General features: G+C 45.2%; 1 protein-coding gene across 2 annotated transcripts in view; it reads right to left on the bottom strand.

Annotated features, from left to right (window-relative positions):
- Window positions 1–7,123: 7,123 nt before the first annotated feature.
- The window catches only part of CPVL (carboxypeptidase vitellogenic like), a 108,391-nt gene continuing 93,617 nt past the window's right edge, over window positions 7,124–21,897 (bottom strand). For both annotated transcript variants that reach the window (XM_036246895.1, XM_036246894.1), the window contains exon 13: window positions 7,124–7,294. In XM_036246895.1, coding sequence (XP_036102788.1) covers window positions 7,190–7,294 — 105 coding nt within the window. In that variant the 3' untranslated portion in view covers window positions 7,124–7,189. The remainder of the gene's footprint in view (window positions 7,295–21,897) is intronic.

The raw sequence follows: 21,897 nt of genomic DNA, 5'->3' as shown, positions 1-21,897 counted from the left end.
ATTCTCCACTGTTCCCTCCATCCTCCCCAAGCTCGGTGCCAGAGTCTAGTGCAATATTACTTCAAGTCCCTTTTCTAAAATAAATAAATAAATAAATAAAATCGACATGTTTTTTCACTTGTGTTGTTTTTGCCCCAAAGCCTTTGACATTTCCCTCCAGTGAGTCACACTGTGGGAGCATTTCACAGTGACCTCCTTGAAGAATGTTTCTTTTCCCCGGAGAGAGGGAAAACGGGTAAGTGGCAGCTGCCCCAGCGTGTTGCTGCACCGCGCGTGGCATCTCACCAAGACGTGCCACTCCGCAGAGCACCCCAGCCCCCGACGGAGGGGCCTGCAGAGCGCCGGCTCCGCATCCCTCCCCGACTCCGGAGACGCCATGGCCGCACTAAGCCCGGTTGTTCGGGGTTGATTCAAATCAGATGGGTGTGGGAGTCCGTCTTTCATGACAGAAGTTTCTGGGAACCATTTGAGAATTCAGACTTGGCAACGAAATAATTGAACCATCAGGGGGAGGAGGGCAGAAACGAGAGGAGAGGAGGCAGACACGGGGGCTGCCAGGGGCCCCACCGGCCCTGCGCACTCTGCTTGTGCAGGGCTTGCTCAGCCCTGGGCTCTGCCTCTGGGGGTCTCCAGCCTTCCTCCTCGCTCCCCAGGGTGCAAAACTCCTCCTCCCCCGGAGTAACTCTTCTCTGCTGCAAGGAGCTTTGTCCCTTGCCCCGAAAGCAGGTAGCACTTGGGGATTACAGTATTTATGCAGTGGTCACCTCCCTCACCCAGCCCCTCCCTGGTTAGAGGGTCTCAGGGCCAGGGAACGGGCCACATGGGTCTCTGTATCTCTCGCACCAAGAACAGGTCCTGTCCCGGAGGAGGGTTAATGGGGTGCGTTCCGGTGTGAGATGGTAACGAGGATGGGCCAGGAACTTTCTGGTCATGATGCCCATGTGGGTATCTCCCTTTCCTATTCTCCTTACACAACACCCCTCCCCCCTCCTCAGTTCTCTCCGGCGCTCACTTCCTTTATCCCTTTTTATTCATGTAAGAAAACTTAAAGGAGCAGCAAAAATTACTAGACGTACACATGAATTTTGATTATAAATATTCATTGGGAAGTTAGGAACATTATAACGTGTATTCCTGCTACCTAAGTGTGGAGGCTGGCTTTCATCTTTGCTGAGCCTTGACTTCCTCGGATGGGGAATGTTTATTGGCTCCTGACTGCCCCGGGGCGTCCAGGCCGCCTTTCTTCTCGTAAAAACACTCTGGGGTATTAGGGTGCAGTCTTGGTGGTACTGAGTTCAAGGCAACCCACCCTCCCTTGGCCTGGCATGAGTTATCAGTGGTCACCATTAGGTACCGTGTGGGATTAAGGAGTTTTCACTTAATTTTTTGCAATGAACAATTTGTATATTAAAGATTTAAGAGAAACATTGAGATTTACTCAAAGATCTGGCTAGATGCAACACATTTTCCCGCGAACTCCGTTGGAACAGCAACCAGAGGCCTGGACTCTCCTCCGGTGCACAGGGCCCGGGAGCGTGCAGAAGGCCCCAGGCCACACACCTGACCTTGCCAAAAACCCCTTTCAAATGACTGAACGGATGTCTTTCCTTGGGATGGAGCGGATGTAAACCACCACGGCCTGCTTCCAATTCCTAGGTTTTGGTGTCTTAGGGTCAACAAAATCCATCACTTTCAGGTCGGTCTTCTGAATGTGTTTTAAATCTTCCCAATGACTGTGGCGTGACCGCTCCAAGATGCAAGGACAGTAAGCAGCCTCGTGCAGGGAGCTGCCCTGCTGCCCAGGGCGCACACCTCCTGTGTGATGCTGGAGTTGAACAGGCCTCCTGGCTCATCGTGGAGAATGAAATGGTTTCTGAGCTCAGAAGCAGAGGCTTACATGGCATGAACACCCACACAGCCATGGCCCCTAAGTCATCAGCGTCACAGCAGGTACGGGTCTTGCCATTCACACGCAGAGAATGCCGGACTTTCCAAAGCGAACTGGGGCCAAGTCGAGCAGTCGGTCACTGGACCTCAGTTCTTGGTTTCTGGCCTATGGATCAGGATTTTGGTGGCACGAGAAAGACAGCCTTGGAACTTCATATAAATAAATAACAGACAACAGTGTGGTGCAGGCGGAGGGGTCGGGGAGGGACATTTGTAATACTTTCAACAATAAAGATAAATACAATAAAATAAAAATAGAAAAATGTAAGTAAGGAAACAAAGAAAAAACAAAACCAAAGCTCTCGGTCCGTTCCAGAGAGTCACACTTCCAAGTGAAATGAGCTCCTCTTGGGCGGAGCAGACACTGCGTCTACCAGTTTCCAAGAATCCGGTTTGCACAGCTTTCGAAATGAAGCAACTTTTTAACGCTGGTGCACACCCACACCCCAGGTGGGGTCACTGGTACCGACCCACTGATGTCATCAGGTGAGAAAGCTGCAGGACCCGGGGGCAGCCGCTTCTCCTGCGTGGGGAGAGGCTGGGGCGCAAGGGGAGACCCCCGGGTTTGAGTAGGAGCTGGCTCTGCTGTTGGCTGCGGAAACCCAGGCAAGTCTCTCTGTAGCTATGAGGTTCCAGGGCCTCATCTGTGAAATGGGAAAACCGTCCGCCTGGTGATGTTTGGTGGACGTCTGGTGTATTTTAGGGACTTACAAAGGATTTCACAGAATCAGGCATTTGCAGCTGAAATGAACCCTGAGGGAAGGCTGGTTTCGCTGTGGGCACCTTCCTTCCTTCCTTCCCTTTCCTTCCTTCCTTCCTTCCTTCCTACCTCACTTCCTTCTTGCCTCCTTTCTAAATGAAAGAATACTATATTGTTAGTTCAAGTTTAAGGCCACTTAAATTTAGACTTTTTCTGTCCTTTCAAACAGTTATCTCCAAACTTTAAACCATCACCCCTATCATTGGAAAATTGCTGCAGGCATACCAACGTTATCTAAATATTTATTCGTTTATAAAGTATAATCATGCCATTAATAATATTTACATTATAATCAAAATAGAAACCATTTAAAGATGAAATTTTAAATACTTAATTCTTTTAAAATTGTATTTGATTTTTAGTATTACAAAACATTTTGCTTTCTAAATATGACCGTTAACTTTTTTTTTTCCAATCCTTACCCAAGGATTTTTTTTTTTTTTTATCCTCACCCGAGGATATTTTTCAATTTTTTGTTCAGATAGAGTGGGAGGGAGAGAGAGGAAGGGAGAGAGAGAGAAACATCGATGTGAAGGGACACATCGAGTGGCTGCCACCCGCACGACCAACCAGGGCCGGGGACAAACTGCAACCGAAGTACATGCCCTTAGCGGGAACCGAACCCGGGTCTCTCCGGACCGCAGGCCGACGCTCTAACCGCTGAACCAAACTGGCCAGGGCTTTTATTTATTTATTTATTTTATTTTTTAGGACTTTTTTTTTTTTTTAAATCTTCAGATAGAGTGGGAGGGAGGGAGAGGGAGGAAGAGAGAGGGAGAGAGAGAGAAACCATAGACATGAGAGAGACACAGTGACTGGTCACCTCTCACACAACCCGGACCAGGGCTGGGGACGAACTGCAACTGAGGCATGTGCCCTTGGCCAGAATCGAACCTGCAACTCATTGGTCTGCAGGACGACATTCTAACCACTGAGCTAAACCGACCAGGGCTGACCGTTAATATTTTAAATAGGATCATTGTGTTGAATATGCTTTGTCATGTTTGGGAAACCTTGGGTTACCCTTTTGTGAAATAGCCATTAAAACTTGGTTATATGGTTCACTTTATTTTGACACTTGGTTCCAGAGTCCATCAGGGCTGAAAAAGATATTTTACAGAGATATGTAGATCCAACTGGAAGAAATACCTCATTAACTGAGCTTTATTAACTCCCAAACTCATTTTTCAATCTCATCTATCTTTCCTGCAAAGATATTTGTTGAAATTTTCCCCAATTTTTCAACAATATGCATGTAGTGGATGGAAACATATCTAAACATCTGTTTCAAAACGCTCTTGCTGTGGCTTCAATTTCTTCAGAAAAGAATTATTTTCTCACTAATAGCTTAATATCAATTCTACCTTGAAAGGACAGGTAGTGTGTTTACTTTTTAAAACATATGTTCTAGATGACATATAACAATAGCCACTTGAGGACACCAGAAATGACAGCGTGTGCACAACACTTTTCTTGTCAAGAAGAGAATGAAAGACTCATTTCCGGGTTCTGCAGCCACTTGAATGCACTGCCCTGAGATGACCCTCGTGCCACCAGAGACCTACCTGGCCATCCCGTCGCGTGGCGAAGTGTTAGAAAGATCCAATTTGAAGGCTTTGTTTATGAAATTAATCACACTGATAACATTCTATAGGGACGTACACTGTACTTCTTGGCAACATACTGGACCTAGGACGAGGAGAAGATGCCGCACCCCTCCTCCTTACAGCCCCCCATCTCTGTGCGAGTTGTCTGCTTACAGTGACAGCAGTCACGTGCAAAAGTTGTCTCAGGCCTGGACCACAGGAGGGCACCTTAGGGGATTGTCTTGAGCATCTCATGGAGGATGTGCACCCTACTTGGAGATTTCTACACAAAGGACTTCCTCCAATTAAACTCAAAAACTTGTTTTTCTTTAGTCTCTGGCTTACCTTTCCCTTCCCTTCTTCTGCCAGATTCAGGCATCAAAGGACTGTACCCCCAGGGAAGTTGGCTGGGGTTGCTCTGGGAAGGCCTGGCAAGTGCCCCCCCCACCCCAACACACACCGAACACTCCCCACGATCATTCATGGAGCCATTGTTTTGTGTCGCTCTACATTGTGTTCCATGAATACAATCGATTCTTTTTGTCCGCTATAGTTACTTTCTATAACATCTCTGTAAACACTGAATTAAAGAATTCTGAACCATTGCTTCTAGGGGAAATACAGGATTTTGTTCCTACTCGCTTCTGGTCACAACATTTTTGTCAACCAGTCAATACATAACTTTGCTTTATCTGTATTCTGTTTAAAGGAAACACTGAATATATATCGACTCATTCACATGGAAGTCAGGGCCAACGGCATTGTAGCTCATGCCTAAAGGAAGCTTATCTAACATGTTTCCTTCACACCCCAGACTTCTTGCATTTACAGCCTCTAGACAGCACTTCCGCTCTGTGCTCAGGAGCCCTTTAAACAGCAGAATCACCAACGAAAAGTGCAACTGAAGCACAAAATAGACAAAAAAGCAGACACGGTCCCAGTAGGAGAGCTGGGACCACGAGAAGGGACAGTGTGGCCTCGTTGGACCTCAGCTGACAACGTGCACATTTTCGCTACTCTACATGTTCCTGGATGACACCAAGCCCTAATTTGGGGATTGCAAATGCATTGTCAGCGAGTAGATGAACACAAATATGGAATCCTTGAGTAATGACGATTGACTACATCATCTCATGACATCCTTTGGAAATAGGTGCTATTATAATAACTTGTGAACCCAGCTGTCCTCTCTTCCGGCTACCTTCTCAGAGACTTTGGGGGGCTACTGCAGCGAAGTGACTTATCCAAAAACATCCAGTGCCTGTGTGACCCATGGGCTAAATCCCAGGTCTCCCAGCCATAGTTGGTGCCCTTTTTACTATATACTTATGGGACCAGATACAACTGTTTTAACTTACAGATGGGACTCTATGTTAAAGTTTTTGCACACTCCGCTCCCTCCCCCTGACTCCAATAATTTTTTTTTCTGCAATAATTAAAGTCTTCTTTTGACCAGACTGTTTGATTCGATGACTTGTAGTATATAGGCCCAATGACAAATATGTATGAATAAAAAACAAAGAAAGATCAAAACCGGAATGAAATCGGGCACAAAATGAGATATTAAAAGAACTCAATAAAATATCTGCAGCAAGAACAAGCTTTGAATTTTTAAATGTAGTTCTCCAGAGAGCAATTCAGAGATGGATAATATGAGAGGGTAATGATGCGGAAAAAGCTAAACATGCTGTAGAATTTCAAAGATTCGAGCACATGATGTGTAAATCGGAAAGATGTGCCCAGAAGTAATATTTTAGTTGGAAAATTACTAATGTATTCTATTTACAAATATATGTATTTTGATGCTAGATTATCTCACATTTTGTTTTATTTATTTTGGTATTTCAACAATTATACAAAATTAGGTCATTGTTTATTTGGCTAAAAGAAGTACAGAATTTACAACCCAAATTAAAAATGTCGTAACTAATGTGGCCTGCAGGCTGTTTGATAAATGTGTACACTTCAAATGAACCAACAAATTAAAAAAGAAGAAGAAGAAAAGGCAAAGATTCATTGTGTTCTCCGAGATCCTCTGCTTATCATCAATTGGTACATCATTACTTTTATATGTGAGATTTCGATTTCAAAGAATTCCCAGCCACCTTTCATGTTCAGACTTTCTGCATTCCAAAGTCTCTTCCCCACCACTGTTAGAACTTCACTCATTCTTCGGGGGTGATAATTCAGCTATTCTTATCCAATGATACTTACCAAACACCCGCATATGTACGATCTGACAAAATTTTTTTATTGATAGAACAAGATGTTGTTACTGCTCGATTCATTTGCATAGTCATAGGAGGAATTTAAAATTCCTATTCAAGGCCCTAACATACCATGTACCCATGTCTGTCTGAACTGGTATCTCAGAATCCATTCTTCCCATTTTTTTTTTTTTTATCCTCACCCGAGGACATTTTTCCATTTTTTGTTCAGGTAGAGTGGGAGGGAGAGAGAGGAACAGATAGAGAGAGAGAAACATCGATGTGAAAGGAACACACCGAGTGGCTGCCACTCGCACGACCTACCAGGGCCGGGGACAAACTGCAACCGAGGTACGTGCCCTTAGCGGGAACCGAACCCGGGTCTCTCAGGACCGCAGGCCAACGCTCTAACCGCTGAGCCAAACCGGCCAGGGCCATTCTTCCCATCTTGTAAGAGATGTGATTCTCACTCGTGCCCAGCATTTTCTTAACATTAATTTTGTAATGAACCATCTCTCCCCATAACAGAAACTCACTTGTAATTTCAAGAGTAATTTTTATTGATCAGAAATATTTTGCAGATAGAAAAAAAGATAGTTTTCTTATCACTATGACATTTTCCATTTTGAAAATTTTCTTTTCAAAGATTCAAACCCCTGTCGTTCTCTTGGAGAAAAGTAGCTTATCCATCAATAAGGATCCCACCCTTTATCATAGATGAATCGATTTATCATGTCAAAAGATCTCAGAGGCTGGTCATAGGGTAAAATGTGTCCTCCACCTCGAACGATGACCTTAAAGAAGAAAAACAAAAGAAAAATGGAAATTTTGAGAAATGCATATTCTAAATAAATGGCAAGTTTTGATCAGATAAAAGTATTTTGAAATCTTACATGAATACAGACCATATTCTATTAATCCATGCCTTGGGATATGCCAATGTCTTGCTTTTGATAGCTTTAATAATAGGTACCTTATGGTGGGAAAGCTTTGAAGTTGTGTAGCTATTTAATATTACAAAAGGTTGTGTTTGCCCGGCTGGTGTGGCTTAGTGGTTGAGTGTTGACCCATGCACCAAAAGGTCACTGGTTCGATTCCTGGTCAGGACACATGCCCAGGTTGTGGGCCCGATCCCCAGTGGGGGGCATGCAGGAGGCGGCCAATTGGTGTTCTCTCTCCTCAATGTTTCTATCTCTCTTTCTTTCTCTCCCTTCCTCTCTCTAAAATCAATAAAGAACAAAATAAATAAATAAAAACAGGTTGTGTTCATCATTAACTTGTACAAAACTAGAAAATTCCTCCTTGTCTCTTTCCTTTTGGGAGGGAGCCATCTGCTCCCCAAGGCTGTGCTATAATTCCTACCTGGTTGGGCCCCGTGAGAAGGAGAGACCACCCAGGTCAGCTCTGCCTACAACTGGATGGAGGGATGTACCCAATTCCGCCCTTCGATTAGCTGGTCTGCTTGACCCTTACACTGAGCTGTACCTTCCACGTTAGCCTGTACCATTAATAAAGGGGATATTGTGATTATCCAAAAAATTAAAACAACAAACAAAAAATCCTTGCCCCCTGAAGTTTTAAAAGGCCATTTTTTGGAGCAGCACAGAGTTAGAACATTCTTTTTTCCCAACATTCGATTATGAAAAATTTTCAAACACACAGCAAATTTGGAAGATTTTCACAGATGCACCATTCAGGTTCTCTCATTAACACCCACTTTATTCACTTCCTCACATATGGATCTCACTATTTACGTATTAATCCTTCTTATTTTTTGACACATTTCAAAGTCAAATAGAGATATCAGTATACTTTCCCCCAAAATGTATGCAAAATTAACAACAGTGACATGGACTAGTCTCAAGTGTAGACTCACCAAGTTTAGGTAACTGTGGATACTGCTGTCCCCTCTCAGGATGTATAAAACATTCCTAAAGCATGTAGTCGAGGGGATTTCGGACCTATGCATGGACCTCCAAGGGGTCCACCCTTGTGCTAGGCTCCCCACTGTCAAAGCGGGGACCAGTCTCTGTACTCAGAAGGCCTCTAGTTCCAGCAGATGTCCCAAGCAGAGGACAGGGGAAGTCTTCCTGATTCAACCTACAGGGGAGGGACAGACACCAGGGGATGGGAGACCACACGCCAGAGAGATCAGCGTGGCCTGTGATGTCCCGGGGCACGTGGAGAGCAGACAGGGTCAGCAGACAGGGTGGATGAACGAGTGAACATGTGCAGTACAAGGTCACATGCAGGACCTTCTAGCTGCTGAGTCACAACCAGCAATTGAAAGCCTTTGACAAGACCCTTCATAAGAGGCTGGGCTCATTTTACCTGCTTCAGTCTGATGGGAACTGAGGCAGAAAAAAAATACAAAGTTATTACGTAGTGCATTTATTGTATGAATCCCCCCATCATGCACCGTCTTACGCACACCCTTGCCATGAGGTAAGAAGGAGCAGTGTGACTGGATGGATGACCTGGCAGCGCAGGTGTCCAAGTCGTGCACGTTCACATCAGCGTCGAGGGGACTGAGCTTTTTGGAGCTATGAGGTGGTGTGTCCAAGTCCCACGATTGTAAGTAAGAGAATTAGCTAGAACCCTAGCTTCCAAGGCAAACACCAGTGTTTTAAATCAAATCATTGTACTCGTACAACAATTCCTTGCTCTTGGGCCAAACTTGACGGCTTCATCACAGCCCCCTGAGGGAGGTAAGGAGAGACCCCTCCACCGACGTGGGAGTGGGCTCGCCCCTCACACTCAGCTGGAAACGCTGCCTACGCCGCGCTCCGCCGGGCAGCTGTGCCCCGTTGCGGGGACAGAGCCCCCACCTACCATTTGTGTCCGGGCTTGCGTCTGGAAACCCAGCATGTCCCACTTCTGATCGCAGACGGAAAGTAACAGGTGTGTGACAAGAACCCCTGCAGAGGACTCCAAAGGAAAACTTTTGCTGCCCCCACACTCTCAGGGCAGAATTCTCTTCCTGTAGATTCCCGTCCAAATCTCTGCTTTGGCAGGAATCTGGTGAGTGATTTTTATGCAACCTCAGCTCAGCAGAGGACACCGAACAAAGTCATGTTTGAGACAAAATCCAGCTGCTTCAACTGGAAGTGAGTTCGGCAGGGATGGTCCAGAAGGGCAATACACCGAATACCCAAGAGCCAAGGTCATCGTGTTTCCAGGACCAGCCAGCAGCTAATGGGGGGACAGCACATGTGCTGTGGCCCGGGCCCGGGCACTCAGAACGCAGGAGCAGGGCTCCGAGCACAGCACGCTGGGTGACCCTGGGCAAGCAACCCGACCTCTCTCAGCCTCGTTTCTTCAGACGATAGGCAAAGAAGTATTACAACTGGGGACAGTTGTGAATTGTGTGCGAAATTACTGGAAGCAAGTCCATGGAACATTGAGCACGATGCCTCGCCTGGGATGAGACTCAGCAGTATTAGTCACTGTCATTATTCTTCTAACAATTATCCTCGTGCAAAATCCAGCATCAAAATGCTGGCATCAGCTACCCTCGAATATTGTGCTCCCACACTGGCATCAAAAACCTTGGTTTGAGGAAGCTGTTTAAAACTTGAACATGCATAAATATAATTAAGCTTGTTATAATGGACTGCTGGGCCCCCAGAGAGGGCCCAACTCTGAAGGTCTGGGGCAAGGTCTAAGGCCTTGCATGTCTAACAGTTCCGAGGGAATCCTGATGCTGGTCCAGGGACTTCTCTGTGAGAACCACTGTTTAGAAGAACATCTATTCTGGCACAATCAGGCCATTCTCTATTTACTTCAAGGGAGACTACAAACATGAGTGTAACACCTGCTCATGACCTCACCTTAGTGTATTTCTCCCTGATCATCTGCTCTCCTGGTGTTTACACACATACACGCACGCACGCACGCACGCACACGCACACACACCTTCTATGTCCAGTATAATCACGTGGTTAAGAAGAGATGACGCGGTTAAGTGTTAGAATTCTTACTCTCAGAGACCTGCCTGTCTCCCAGGCCAGTTCTGAGCTGCCATATGCAATGACCAAATGCCGTCAAAAATGCTGGGGATTTGGTGAAGATGGGAAAGGAAAAGTCACTCAGCAGCAGTGTTTCTCACTTGCCACAGACTGTCCAAGTATGTCTCTAGGAGATGCACGTGCAGCATTCCTGATCTTAGCCTCAACAATAAATGCGTGCGAGACACAAACCCCTCTGCTGGCTACAGGCTCGCTGGTCCCCACTCAGACCTCAAGGACGCAGATCACTCCACGGTTTTTAAGGTTGTAACACGATGCAACAGGGCCATCATTACCTATTTAAATGTGACAAGATTAGCCCAGCTGGTGTGGCTCAGTTAACTGAGCATTGTCCCATGGACTGAGAGGTCACAGTTTGATTCCCAGTCAGGGCACATGCCCAGGTTGTGGGCTTGATCCCCAGTGGGGGGTGTGCAGGAGGCAGCCGATTGATGTTTCTCTCTCACATCAATGTTTCTATCTCTCTCTCCCTTCCTCTCTCTCTCTCAAAAAAAAAAAAAAAGTCAATAAAAACGTATTTAAAAAAATTAATGTGACAAGATTAATCTGTCTCCCTGGATAGAAATGGCCTCATCACCAGAAACTGTATATTTAGGCAGTTTCCACACTAAAGCCCAAACCGCTACACTCATGGGATCCAGATGTCCCAGGGGGTCACAATGTGTCGTGAATTTTAACAGGGTTATATAAAACATGTTAAAGCTTCAATTCACTTTGTTTTTTAGAAAATTGTACCATTCTGACTGGAACTAGAAGCATGGGCCTGATGGTAAAGGTCTCCCAGTTGTGGCTTTTTAGAGGACAGAATACGGAGGGAAATCCCCAGTGCGTGTGTGGCTGTGGATGTGTAGGGGACAGCACGGGGTCTGGGAAAAGCAGATCACTAGACAGAGTGTGCAGGGTGGGAGAGGGGAGGGAAGCATCGCAGACAGAGGAAACAGTATGCCTGAGCCTGGGGCATGGAATTCACGGATATGCCCATGCCTAAACCTGCAAATGGTTCTATTTATGAAGGGATAGAGGGAAAACAGAGGAGGGTAAACAGGTAAACCCCATATGACATGCTGCTGAGATGTGTGGACCTAATCCCATAGAATTTGTGTGTGTGAGTTAAAATGCACATGACAAATAAAATGACCATTCTAACAATTTTATGGTAAACAATCCAGTAGCATTTATTACAATGCTGTGCAAATGTCACCACCATCTAGTTGCAGACTATTTTCACCATCTCTAAGGAAATCCCCTTCCCTGTAGACATCACTTCCCACTCTGCTCTCCCTGCCAGCCCTGGCGATCGCTGACCAGCTCTCTGTCTCCACGGGTTTGCCTGTCTGGATATATGCTAGACAGCGGTTCTCAACCTGTGGGTCGAATGACCCTTTCACAGGGGTCGCCTAAGACCATCGGAAAACACGTATTTCCGATGGGGATTCATAACAGTAGCAAAATTACAGTTATGAAGTAGCAACAAAAATAATTATATAGTTGGGGGTCACCACAACATGAAGAACTGTACTAAAGGTCGTGGCGTGAGGAAGGCTGAGAACCACCGTCCAGAGGGTCAGGGTGGTGAGGTGTTAGATTTGCGCTGGGGAGAGATGACTTACTACGTGCTGGGGGCTGGTTTGAAAGGGAATGACAACGGTCACGTGAGGCTAGCTGCTCAGGTGGAGACGAGGAGGGCTCATAGGACAGCTGACGAGAAGGGGAAGGAAGAGAGGGGTGTTGGGGTGGAAGCAGTGACATTAACGACTAATTACATATACAGCGTGAGTGAAAGCGTCCCCCTGAAACGCACACATCCTCCCCGCTTCAGGCTGCTGGCTTGGGTAGCTTTGCCAGGGGTGGTGGTAATGACCAAGGAAGGGGAAGGCAGCACGTGGGCGAGCAGGCTGGGGGGGCCCGGGAAGGGCAGATTTATAGCTCGTTTGCCACGACGAAATGACGAGGACACGAGGGGACCCTGCTTGGGATGGTTCCCGATTCACACCAGGTTCTTCTACTATTTTTCATTCCATCCCACAGTTATGAAATCTTATACCTTTCAGCTTCCAGAAACAACCCATACACAGAAATAAAATGGATATGCACTCAAATGAAAACATATCCTAAAAGGAAAAGATACTTGGGAAGGAGAATAAAAAACAAGCCGAAGCTTGTTAGCAGCCACCTCCTAACAAAGAATAAAGGCAAGTCATTTTCAAAAAAAACCCACACCAAACCACAGCAGAAATCAAGGCTCGGTCACGGTTGCGCACGACACCCAGGGAAACCGGAGATTCGCAGCCGCACCTTCCGTGCAGCAATGCGTATTGGGTGGGAGGGGCCCGCTGCAGCCACTGCACGCGGCACTGCGGTGCGTACACGCAGAGTAGGCGACACGTACTTTGAGTACTGCTTTCAAGTTCCCAAAGAGCTTCCTAGAGGCGCCATCTTACTTAATCAGCTGCCACGATTTTGTCATTGAGGATATCCATTTCTGACCATGACACAGTAGCATGTCAGGCCAACCCACTGCATAAGGACACGCGTTCAGCCTGGTGGGGGAAGCATGCACTCGGGCTTCAGCAGTCTGGGTTTAAGCCCAGTTCTGTGACTTTGGACCAGTGACTGAACCACCTCTACATTCTCATCTATAAAATGAAGATACGGGGGACCAGTTGTCCCAGTGTGCCTAGGCTGGAGGGGCTTCTGGGAACACAGAAGTTCCAGTGATAAAAACTGAAAAAGTGCCAGACAATCCAGGAGGGTTGGTCACACTAAGAATATTTAACCTCTTGTGAGGATCCAAAGAGATAACATAGATGAAATGTTACATGGCACTCAGTCCACAAATACGAATTCAGCTTGAACCGTGTGCCATGTAGACAAGTAACAAGCACTCAAGCTTATTGCCTGACTTTTCATGATTAAAGAGTGGAGGAAGAGCATATGTTATATTACTAATAAATATAAAATGCATTGCTATACTTTTACAGGAAGAAAAGATTATAATATATTCTTCAGGAGGAGAAATATGTCTTTTCCAGGCTTCTTTTATTTCAGTGAGTCCCCCCTTCCCACGGGAAAGGTCTCAGTTAAGTAAGAAAGCAGCTTGAATCTGAGCTCAGACCTCTGTCATCTGCCCGACTGGACTGCTGCGAGGGTTTCCCTGGAGCCTGCCAACACCAGGATCCACCCCATTCTTTCCCTCCACCCCTTGCGCCACAGCCGATGCCAAACACCCTCTTCTCCCCACACAGAAATGTCAAGCAAGCAAGACCTTACTTGTCTTAGCAGCACAGAGAAAGCTGCTGTCGTTTCTCCCTTTTAAGAACCCACTTTACAACAAAAGGACTTGATGCGATTAAAAAGCAATTGAAACTTCACTTCCTCCATGTCCAGTTTTCCATCGGACATCCAGGAGAGCGTCAAGAGCACAGTCCAGTTCACTAACCACCCTCCCTCGGGACCTAGCTTCACATCTGCATCTGTAGCATCTGGAGGGCAGAGCGCCCAGGGTGCCCCCACGGACCCGGAGCTGCCTCACACACTGCCTGCTGGGTAACGTGGGAGCAAGAGCCATCAAGCTGCCGACCGTCTTCCCCGCCAACAGCAGTGCAGGTTGCCCTCGGCAGCGGGTCCTGGGCTCAGTGCAGGTTGCCCTGGGCAGCGGGTCCCGGGCTCACTGTGTGCACTTCGCTGCCCCGCTCCACAGTCAGTGGTGTTACCTCGGCAGCTTGAACTCATCCCGGGTGTGTGTGTGTGTGTGTGTGTGTGTGTGTGTGTGTCCCGCCACGGAAACTGACAGACACCACAGATCAGCGTCTCCCCTCCCTCCCAGTTCTGTTCGCCCTCAGACCACTGGTTCCTGGACATTTGGGCTCTCCTGGGGAAAGAGGAAACATTTGGGCATTCCTCCTTTTTCTCAAAATAAGTCAAAGAAACATCCACCCAAATGGGTACAGTATAAGGTCCAAAATGTCTCTGAAACCTGGGCTCAGGAAATCAGAGGGGCCAGGTTGCAATTATCTGCAGGAAGATGAAAAGGCCCTGTCACCTGTGCCCAACCCTGTGTCCCCACTTATTCCAGGATGACTGGCAACAATTGTTCAAGACCACACTGTTTCCAGTTCATGGAAACCTGTTGGTATCAGAGCCCCTGGAGCAGTTCAGAGCTGGTCTGCTTGGGACAACTGACCAGACAGGGGATCTAGATTTAACTGTGTTCCTGATCCACAGCCTAAGGGGATCCCAGACCCACAAATGTCCCCAGGCTCTAGGAATTTAGGGTGCTGAAGGGCACACCGTTTTCATGATGCCATTTATTGAAAGAAAACAAGGCGCACAGTTTTTACTACCGAAGCAAAGCCGTTGCAAAGCACAACAGGGCCATCAATCCAGGTGACAATGTGGCAATCTTAACATAACTTACTTTGTTTCATCCTCATTGCCCATTTCTCTACCCCCCCCCCCCACCTTGTAACTCTGTGGCTCTGCTTATCCTTCCCATAAGCAATTTTGTGAATCTGGTTACACTTCCAATTAAACAACAAAAAAGTTACTGTTTAAAAAGCAAACCCAATTCCCTCTTTGTTCTCCAAATAGCAGTATTTTTTTAAAGCCCATCCTCCATGTGTGGATACTTTAAATGTTAAACTTCTTAGTATTTATTTACTTCCCATAATGAAATGGTTCTCTGTTACATTTCAATAGATTATTAAAACCCACTTAACAGCTAGGAGAAAATTATGCATCATTGCCTAGCTGTTATACCTCAATAAATAGATCTGCTATCCAATTTATATTTTAAATAATACAATAAATTAGTTCCCTTAGTATTAGCTAAGTGTATATTTGGGCAGCTTAATTTAGAAGCATTCTTTTTATGCCAATCAGTCCTCTCTAATGAAAAAGGACCACATGAATGAAGAGGACTCTTGGAAAATAATCAGAGTAAAATTGGGTTGTTATTGTTTGTTATTTCCTTTGTTTTAAGGAAGCAAGCTGTGTCCTTATTTTAAAAAGAGGAAAATAATTCAAATACCAAGAATTCAATTTTTTAAAAGGAAAGAACACTCTAGTCAGCCCGAGATAATAAAACTTTTACAACACCTTCCATAAATCAGTTTCCAAAAATATTCCTCCCATGTGACAGAGAAAGGAAGCAGTCTTCAGTTGACATAAGCAGTGCATCCTTTAGTTTGGAGGGAATTGTTTTGAACTATTCATTATCTCCACATGTCTAGTCTGTTTCCTAGAAGACATTGTTGTGTGTACAGTTGGCAAATGACAATAGCCTTCTTTGAAAATCGTACTATTAAAACACACACACACACACACACACACACACACACACACACACGCACGAGAAGGGCATAGAAATGAGTCAAGGGCCAGTTTCATTTTAGTTCTAATTCGCTGAACATTTACTGAGTGCCAGCATTCATGTTAAGGGGTTTGCTACAAACAGAATCATACATTATTCCTGTCCTCAAGGAGATGGGTGTCAAACAGGGCAGGAAGACAACTAAGGAGGTAAAAGGAACCCAGTGTGGTCCAGGCAGTGAGCAAGGCATACAGAGAGACGCGGAGAAGGAGGCCCTGGGAGGGGAGGGTTTCCTAGAGGCAAGGCTGAGGCGGCAGCTTAGCTCTGAAAGGCAAAAGGAGGTTTTCCAGACAGCCAGGGGAGTAGGAGGGGCCTGACGAGGAACAGGGAAGCATCCCATGGAAGTTGCTGGCTGACAAAACAGCAAGGTGTGTTTAGAAAATGATAAGGTGTTTTCTTTTCTTTTTCAAAATTCTAATTGGGAAAAAGGCAGAATGAGGGTTCAGTTTGGGGAAGGAAGCTGAGGCCAGATCACACATCTTCACTATTCTAGTAAAGAGTTTGGACTTTAGTCCGGCCAGTGTGGCTGGCTCAGTGGTTGAGCATCGACCCATACACCAAGAGGTCGCAGGTTCGATTCCTGGTCAGGGCACATGCCCAGGTTGTGGACCGGATCCTCAGTGAGGGGGCGTGCAGGAGGCAGCCAATCGATGTTCTCTCTCATCAATGTTTCTATCTCTCTCTCCCTCTCACTTTGTCTCTCTCTAAAATTAATAAAGAAAAAAAATTGTTTTAAAAATAAAAGAGTTTAGACTTTATTCTGCAGATAGCAGAGAGCCAGCGAGAGGTTTCAACAAGAAAAAACACGACCAGACTGGCATTTTGGAAAAAGCACAGACCGGAGGGTAGACTGGAAAGGAGGGAGACTAGTCAGGACTAGCTGAGGCTCCTGTAAAAAGAAAAAAATTTTAAACAACAACTGAAAACACATATTTAGCATGTTCTTCAATAGCAGCTTTTAAATTGTGTGCCTTTCTTAAAACACCATGGGGGAAAACAGTTTTGCTTTAGAATTTATAATGTAGGGTAGCCATTGTTTTTTTTCTAGTGTCCCTAAAATGCTGTATTTTTTTTGATTGGCTTGTATAAAATCAATGTTTTCATTTTTAAGTAATTCTTTGTGGTTTCTGTTTGAGCACTAGGAAATGAATCAAGTCATGGCAATGAGAGGGATATTAGAAAGCAGATGTGAGAAATGCTAGCTAAGGAACTAGGTGAGTAATATTTGCCAATTACAATATTTCTTAATTTTCTGGTAAGACTCACAGCAGAGCAACTGTTAAATAACTTCCCTTCCTTGTTGTTTCGATGGAAAAGTAATAGAAGTGAGGGGGACTTGTGCTGTGTTGGAAAAAACATTCAGGTTCTTCTCCCAAATAGTCTAGGGCTTGCCTACAAATCCACATCAGTGGAAATCTGTCTATTTTATTTAGTTGCTTCTTATATTGAGCCACTGTGGCAGGGTGGATGTAACAAGATGTGGAAGGAATACATTTCTGATATGTTTTTTTTGAGCTGGATATTTTGGTAGCCAACGTCAGGACGGGACATCCAGAAAGAAAAACGCATCTGCAAAACTAAAGCAGCATCAACACTTAGGCCTGCCATGTTCATTCCAGCCTTTCATTGTGCATGGATGCTAATTTTTCAATCTGATGGTAGCCAGAGAAAAGGATGGGGAAGACAGCAAGAGAGAAAGAAGACACGGGAAAGGGCATTAACAGCCCCCCCCCCCCCCCCCCCCGCCTTCAACGTAACAAGCCCAGAGGAAAGATGACTAGAGACAAGTCCGGGAGTTGATACAGTGGAATAACCAGAACTCTTACACATTACGGGCAAGAAGTTGGAAAACAGTTTGGCATTATCTAATGAAGTTGAAGATGCTCAATCAATTTTACCTCTAGGCATTATTCTTAGAGAAACCCTTACACTCAGGCACAAGGAGACCTGCGCAGGAATGTTCATAGCAGAAATATTTGTAGTAGCATAAAACGGGAAACAACTCAGGTGTCCAGTAGCAATGGAATAGATAGATAATATCATCACATGGTGGAATATTATGCAGCAATGAAAAAGAATGAAGCACAGTTGAACATATCAACATAGATGAATCTCAAAAAGCATTAAATAGCAAAAGTATGTTATTACAAAATACATACAGGGTACTACCTATCTCTAAAATTAAACATAAAAAGTAAAATATTGTTTATAAAGATGTATGTCTATAGTAAAACTATTAATTTTTGAAAAGGGGAAAGGAATAATGAAAACAAAATCCAGAACAGTGAGGGAAGGAAATGGGATTGGGGAGGGCAAACTCACAGTAATGTTGCAGTTCTTAAATTAGCTGGTAAGTATAAAGGTGTTATTTTATCATTGTTTGTTTTATCTTACACAAGTATTATATATATTCTTTGGATATTATTCAATTCTTTTTTGTTAATCCTCACCCAAGGATATTTTTTCCATTGATATATATATATATATATATATATATATATATATATATATATATATTTTAGAGAGAGAGTAGAAAGGAGGGGGAGAGAGAGAAAGAGAGAAACATCGATGTGAGAGAGACACATTGATTGGTTGCCTTCTGCACACACTTGCCCTAAACCGGGGCTGGGGATGGAACCTGCAACCCAGGTACATGCCCTTGACCGGAAATCGAACCCATGACCATTAGGTGTGCAGGCCGATGCTCTAATCACTGAGCAACAACAGCCAGAGCTGGATATTATTCAATTTTTAATGTAAGAAAAGAAAAACCACGTACTGATGCTGCCAAACTCACAAAAAAATCCATCTTTAAGAAATTTAATATGTTTTCTGCTGTGCTGGTTTCTTCTACCCAACACAGAAACGATGAGATGGCCATCTGTCTAACCACCAACAGTGCATGGGGAGGACACGGAGAGGCAACTGAACAGAAACAGCAAGAATGGGAAGCCCCCCTGTGAAAGCAGCTCAGAGACAGAGCTGATGCCAGTTCCAAACCTTGGGACTCCGGTTGCTGCAGAGAAAATAAATATTAGGAACAAAAACAAACACCCACATCTCCACGCTGGACAGCAGAAGAGCAGACTGCCAAATATTTGAGTTTTTTTCTGGGTTGTTTTTTACTCTCTAAATCTAAACCCCCATATCCCTGTCTTCTCTGCTTCCATATGTTAGAAGCGAAGTAGAAATGGAAAAACACAAACAAAAGGGCTGGATGCTTCCCTCATTGTCAACAGGGATGGTTCGGATTATTGTTCCTCCGGAAGGAACTCGGTGCTTTAGAAACATCTCATTACTCCATATGGCCACTTCTGTTTACCAGTGTGAGAGCCCCACCGGGCAAAGCGTGGGGCACCCCGGGGCTCGCTCTTCCTCCCACCTCTCACCGAGGCAGTGTCCTTGTTGTAGGGAAGCTGAAACTGGACACAATGGCAGCCTTCCAGGCCTTTCTGAGCAATACCACTTAGCCCGTTTTACCGTCCGAGCCTTTAAACTGTGGTGTCTTTTAAGGACCCTCCTTAGATGGGGGAGGAGCTTCTTGCCCCGTGAAAACAGATGAATGCCAGAAGTCAGTAAGGGCAGCCGGAATAAATATTACATGCTTACCAGGTGCCGGGTGGGTGTCAAGTAATGTATAAGTATGATTTCAATTCACCCTAATAAGCAATCCTTCCGTGAGAGAGGCAGGTCCCCACTTCACAGACGAGGAATCTCTTGGCGAGCTTAAGTAACTCACCCAAGGCCACACAGCTGGTAAGGGGTGCAACGGGGAGCACATCCATGTCTAGCACGGTATCCAGTCCCTTATCCCTACGCAACAAGGTCACTGGAGTATGGTGACAGTAGAAGCAGTTAGAAATCGACAAGGAAATAAACTAGACATAAAATTCAAGTCTACTCGATAGCTAAGCTCCTAACTTCTCCATCTGGAGTCACCGAAGGTGGTCTGTGGCTGGGGTTGGGCGGGGTCTCTAACTTATTTTTAACAATTCAAATAGTCTAACCCATGGGTTCCTTTGTGCCATGGACCCCATGGCTGTTGCCTAGTGCAGCCTAGGGACACCTCTCAGAATACTGCTTTTAAATATGCAGCGTATAGATATAAACAAAACAGATCACACAAGAAGCCATCACTGAAATTATCGATGCAGTAAAAGACAAATTTGCAGTGTAGCAGTACATGTATTCCTGTATGAACACGCTCAATAAGAACCGCCTGTGGTTCTGACACCTACTGTGATTTTACAGTAGTGATGGCCATAGATGCCGTTTCAAGGTATTTGCAACAGCATATGCATTTGATATGAAAATATGTCTGCTTCCTATTGGTGACAAAGTCAGAGACACTGCCAATGTCACTGTGGTTTGCTGCCTACACTCATAATGGCAGGAAATGCTACATTTCATAATTCATAATGGAAGGAAATGCTGTTTGGTTAGAGGTTAGTAAAAATAAAGCTTCAGTTTTTTTCCCCTTCTAAGTTCATTGACCCCTTGAATCCTAACCACAGGCCCGAACCCCAGGTTAAGAACACTTCTTTTTTTTTTTTTTAATCCTCACCCGAGGACATTTTTGCATTTATGTTCAGATAGAGCGGGAGGGAGAGATGGAGGAAGAGAGAGAGAGAAACATCGATGTGAGAGAGACACATCGACTGGTTGCCACCCACACAACCCTGGGGACAAACTGAAACCAAGGTACATGCCCTTAGCGGGAACTGAACCCGGGACTCTCTGGCTTGTGGGCCAATGCTCTAACCGCTGAGCCAAACCAGCCAGGGCAAGAATATTCTTATATAACCTAACAATCACCATTCCTGATAAGGCTTCAGTCTCAATCAATGCATCTGAATGTTTGCTTTGACATGGAATTAGTTGTATCCATCCACTACAGCATTTGATCAATAATTAATATCCAGAAACAAATAATAAGGACAATATCCAGGAACAAGTTCACCGTGACGGGTGGACCACGTCTTTGCTGAGAACCCCTCTGGACTGTGTTTACAGTAGCGCCTGCTGTATCGAATGGATTCTTTGTTGGAAAGCAACAGACACACCCTGCTACCTAAGACTCCGACATGAGGTCCACATCGCTTCAGCACAGAGCAAACACTCGGCTGGGAAAAGGAAGCTAATGTTTTGAATAAATAAAAGAGTGTTTCTCTGAGTCTAAACGACCCATGGTCTATCAGTGTTTTGAGAGAACAAAGGCCACTTGTAAAGCGACAGTGCGTGGCAGGGGCTGAGGTCTAGCATTGAGCATCAGGTCTTGGCTGACGGTTTCAGAGAAGCAGAGCCTCACCAGTGGACACTGTGGACCAGGGGACACGTGACAAAATGTGACGCTTCAGCTCAATGGCTGGTTTGTTAAGAGTATAACTGTGTTCTCAGGCTTCTGGTCGGTCTGAGTAAGGAAAATAGGTCAGTGTTTAGAAAACATTTTAGGCATAAGAATAGAAGTTCACCCAAACGCAAGCCACACAGGTTTCCTGCAAGACAGCCGTTTTAGTACCCACAGAGAGACAAACACACATCACAGTTTACGGTTCCCCCAAACTGGCTACATATTAGAATTCCCTAAGACACTTAAATGCTGATGTTCAGGCCCCACCCCAGATCAATAAAGTCAGAGTATCTGGAGACAGGGCCTGGGAATCTATATTTGTAAGGGCTGAGACACACTGATTTAGTTAATGTAGCAGATTAAAGAGGCTCCCAAATTCTTTGCCATTCTTCCCATCAAGATGAATCTGGCCTTGTTCTGTGGTTTGCTTTGACCCAAAGGATGCAATGGCAATAACGTTCTGAGACTTTGGAACCCTGGCCTTAAAAGGACTGGCATCTTTTGCTTCTCAGTTTGGGGGACCAGCCACCATGCTATGAAGGCCAGGCCAGGACACTGCATGGTTAGAGGGCATCTGGGGCGAGCCCCGGAGGACAGAAGACCGTCTCGGATGTCCCAGCTTTAACCAAACTCTCAGCTGAATGCAAC

The sequence above is a fragment of the Molossus molossus genome, unplaced genomic scaffold, assembly GCF_014108415.1.
Source record: "Molossus molossus isolate mMolMol1 unplaced genomic scaffold, mMolMol1.p scaffold_m16_p_7, whole genome shotgun sequence".
Lineage (NCBI taxonomy): Eukaryota > Metazoa > Chordata > Mammalia > Chiroptera > Molossidae > Molossus > Molossus molossus.
The sequence above is the reverse complement of the archived record's forward strand: the minus strand, read 5'-3'. Positions and strand labels throughout refer to the sequence as shown.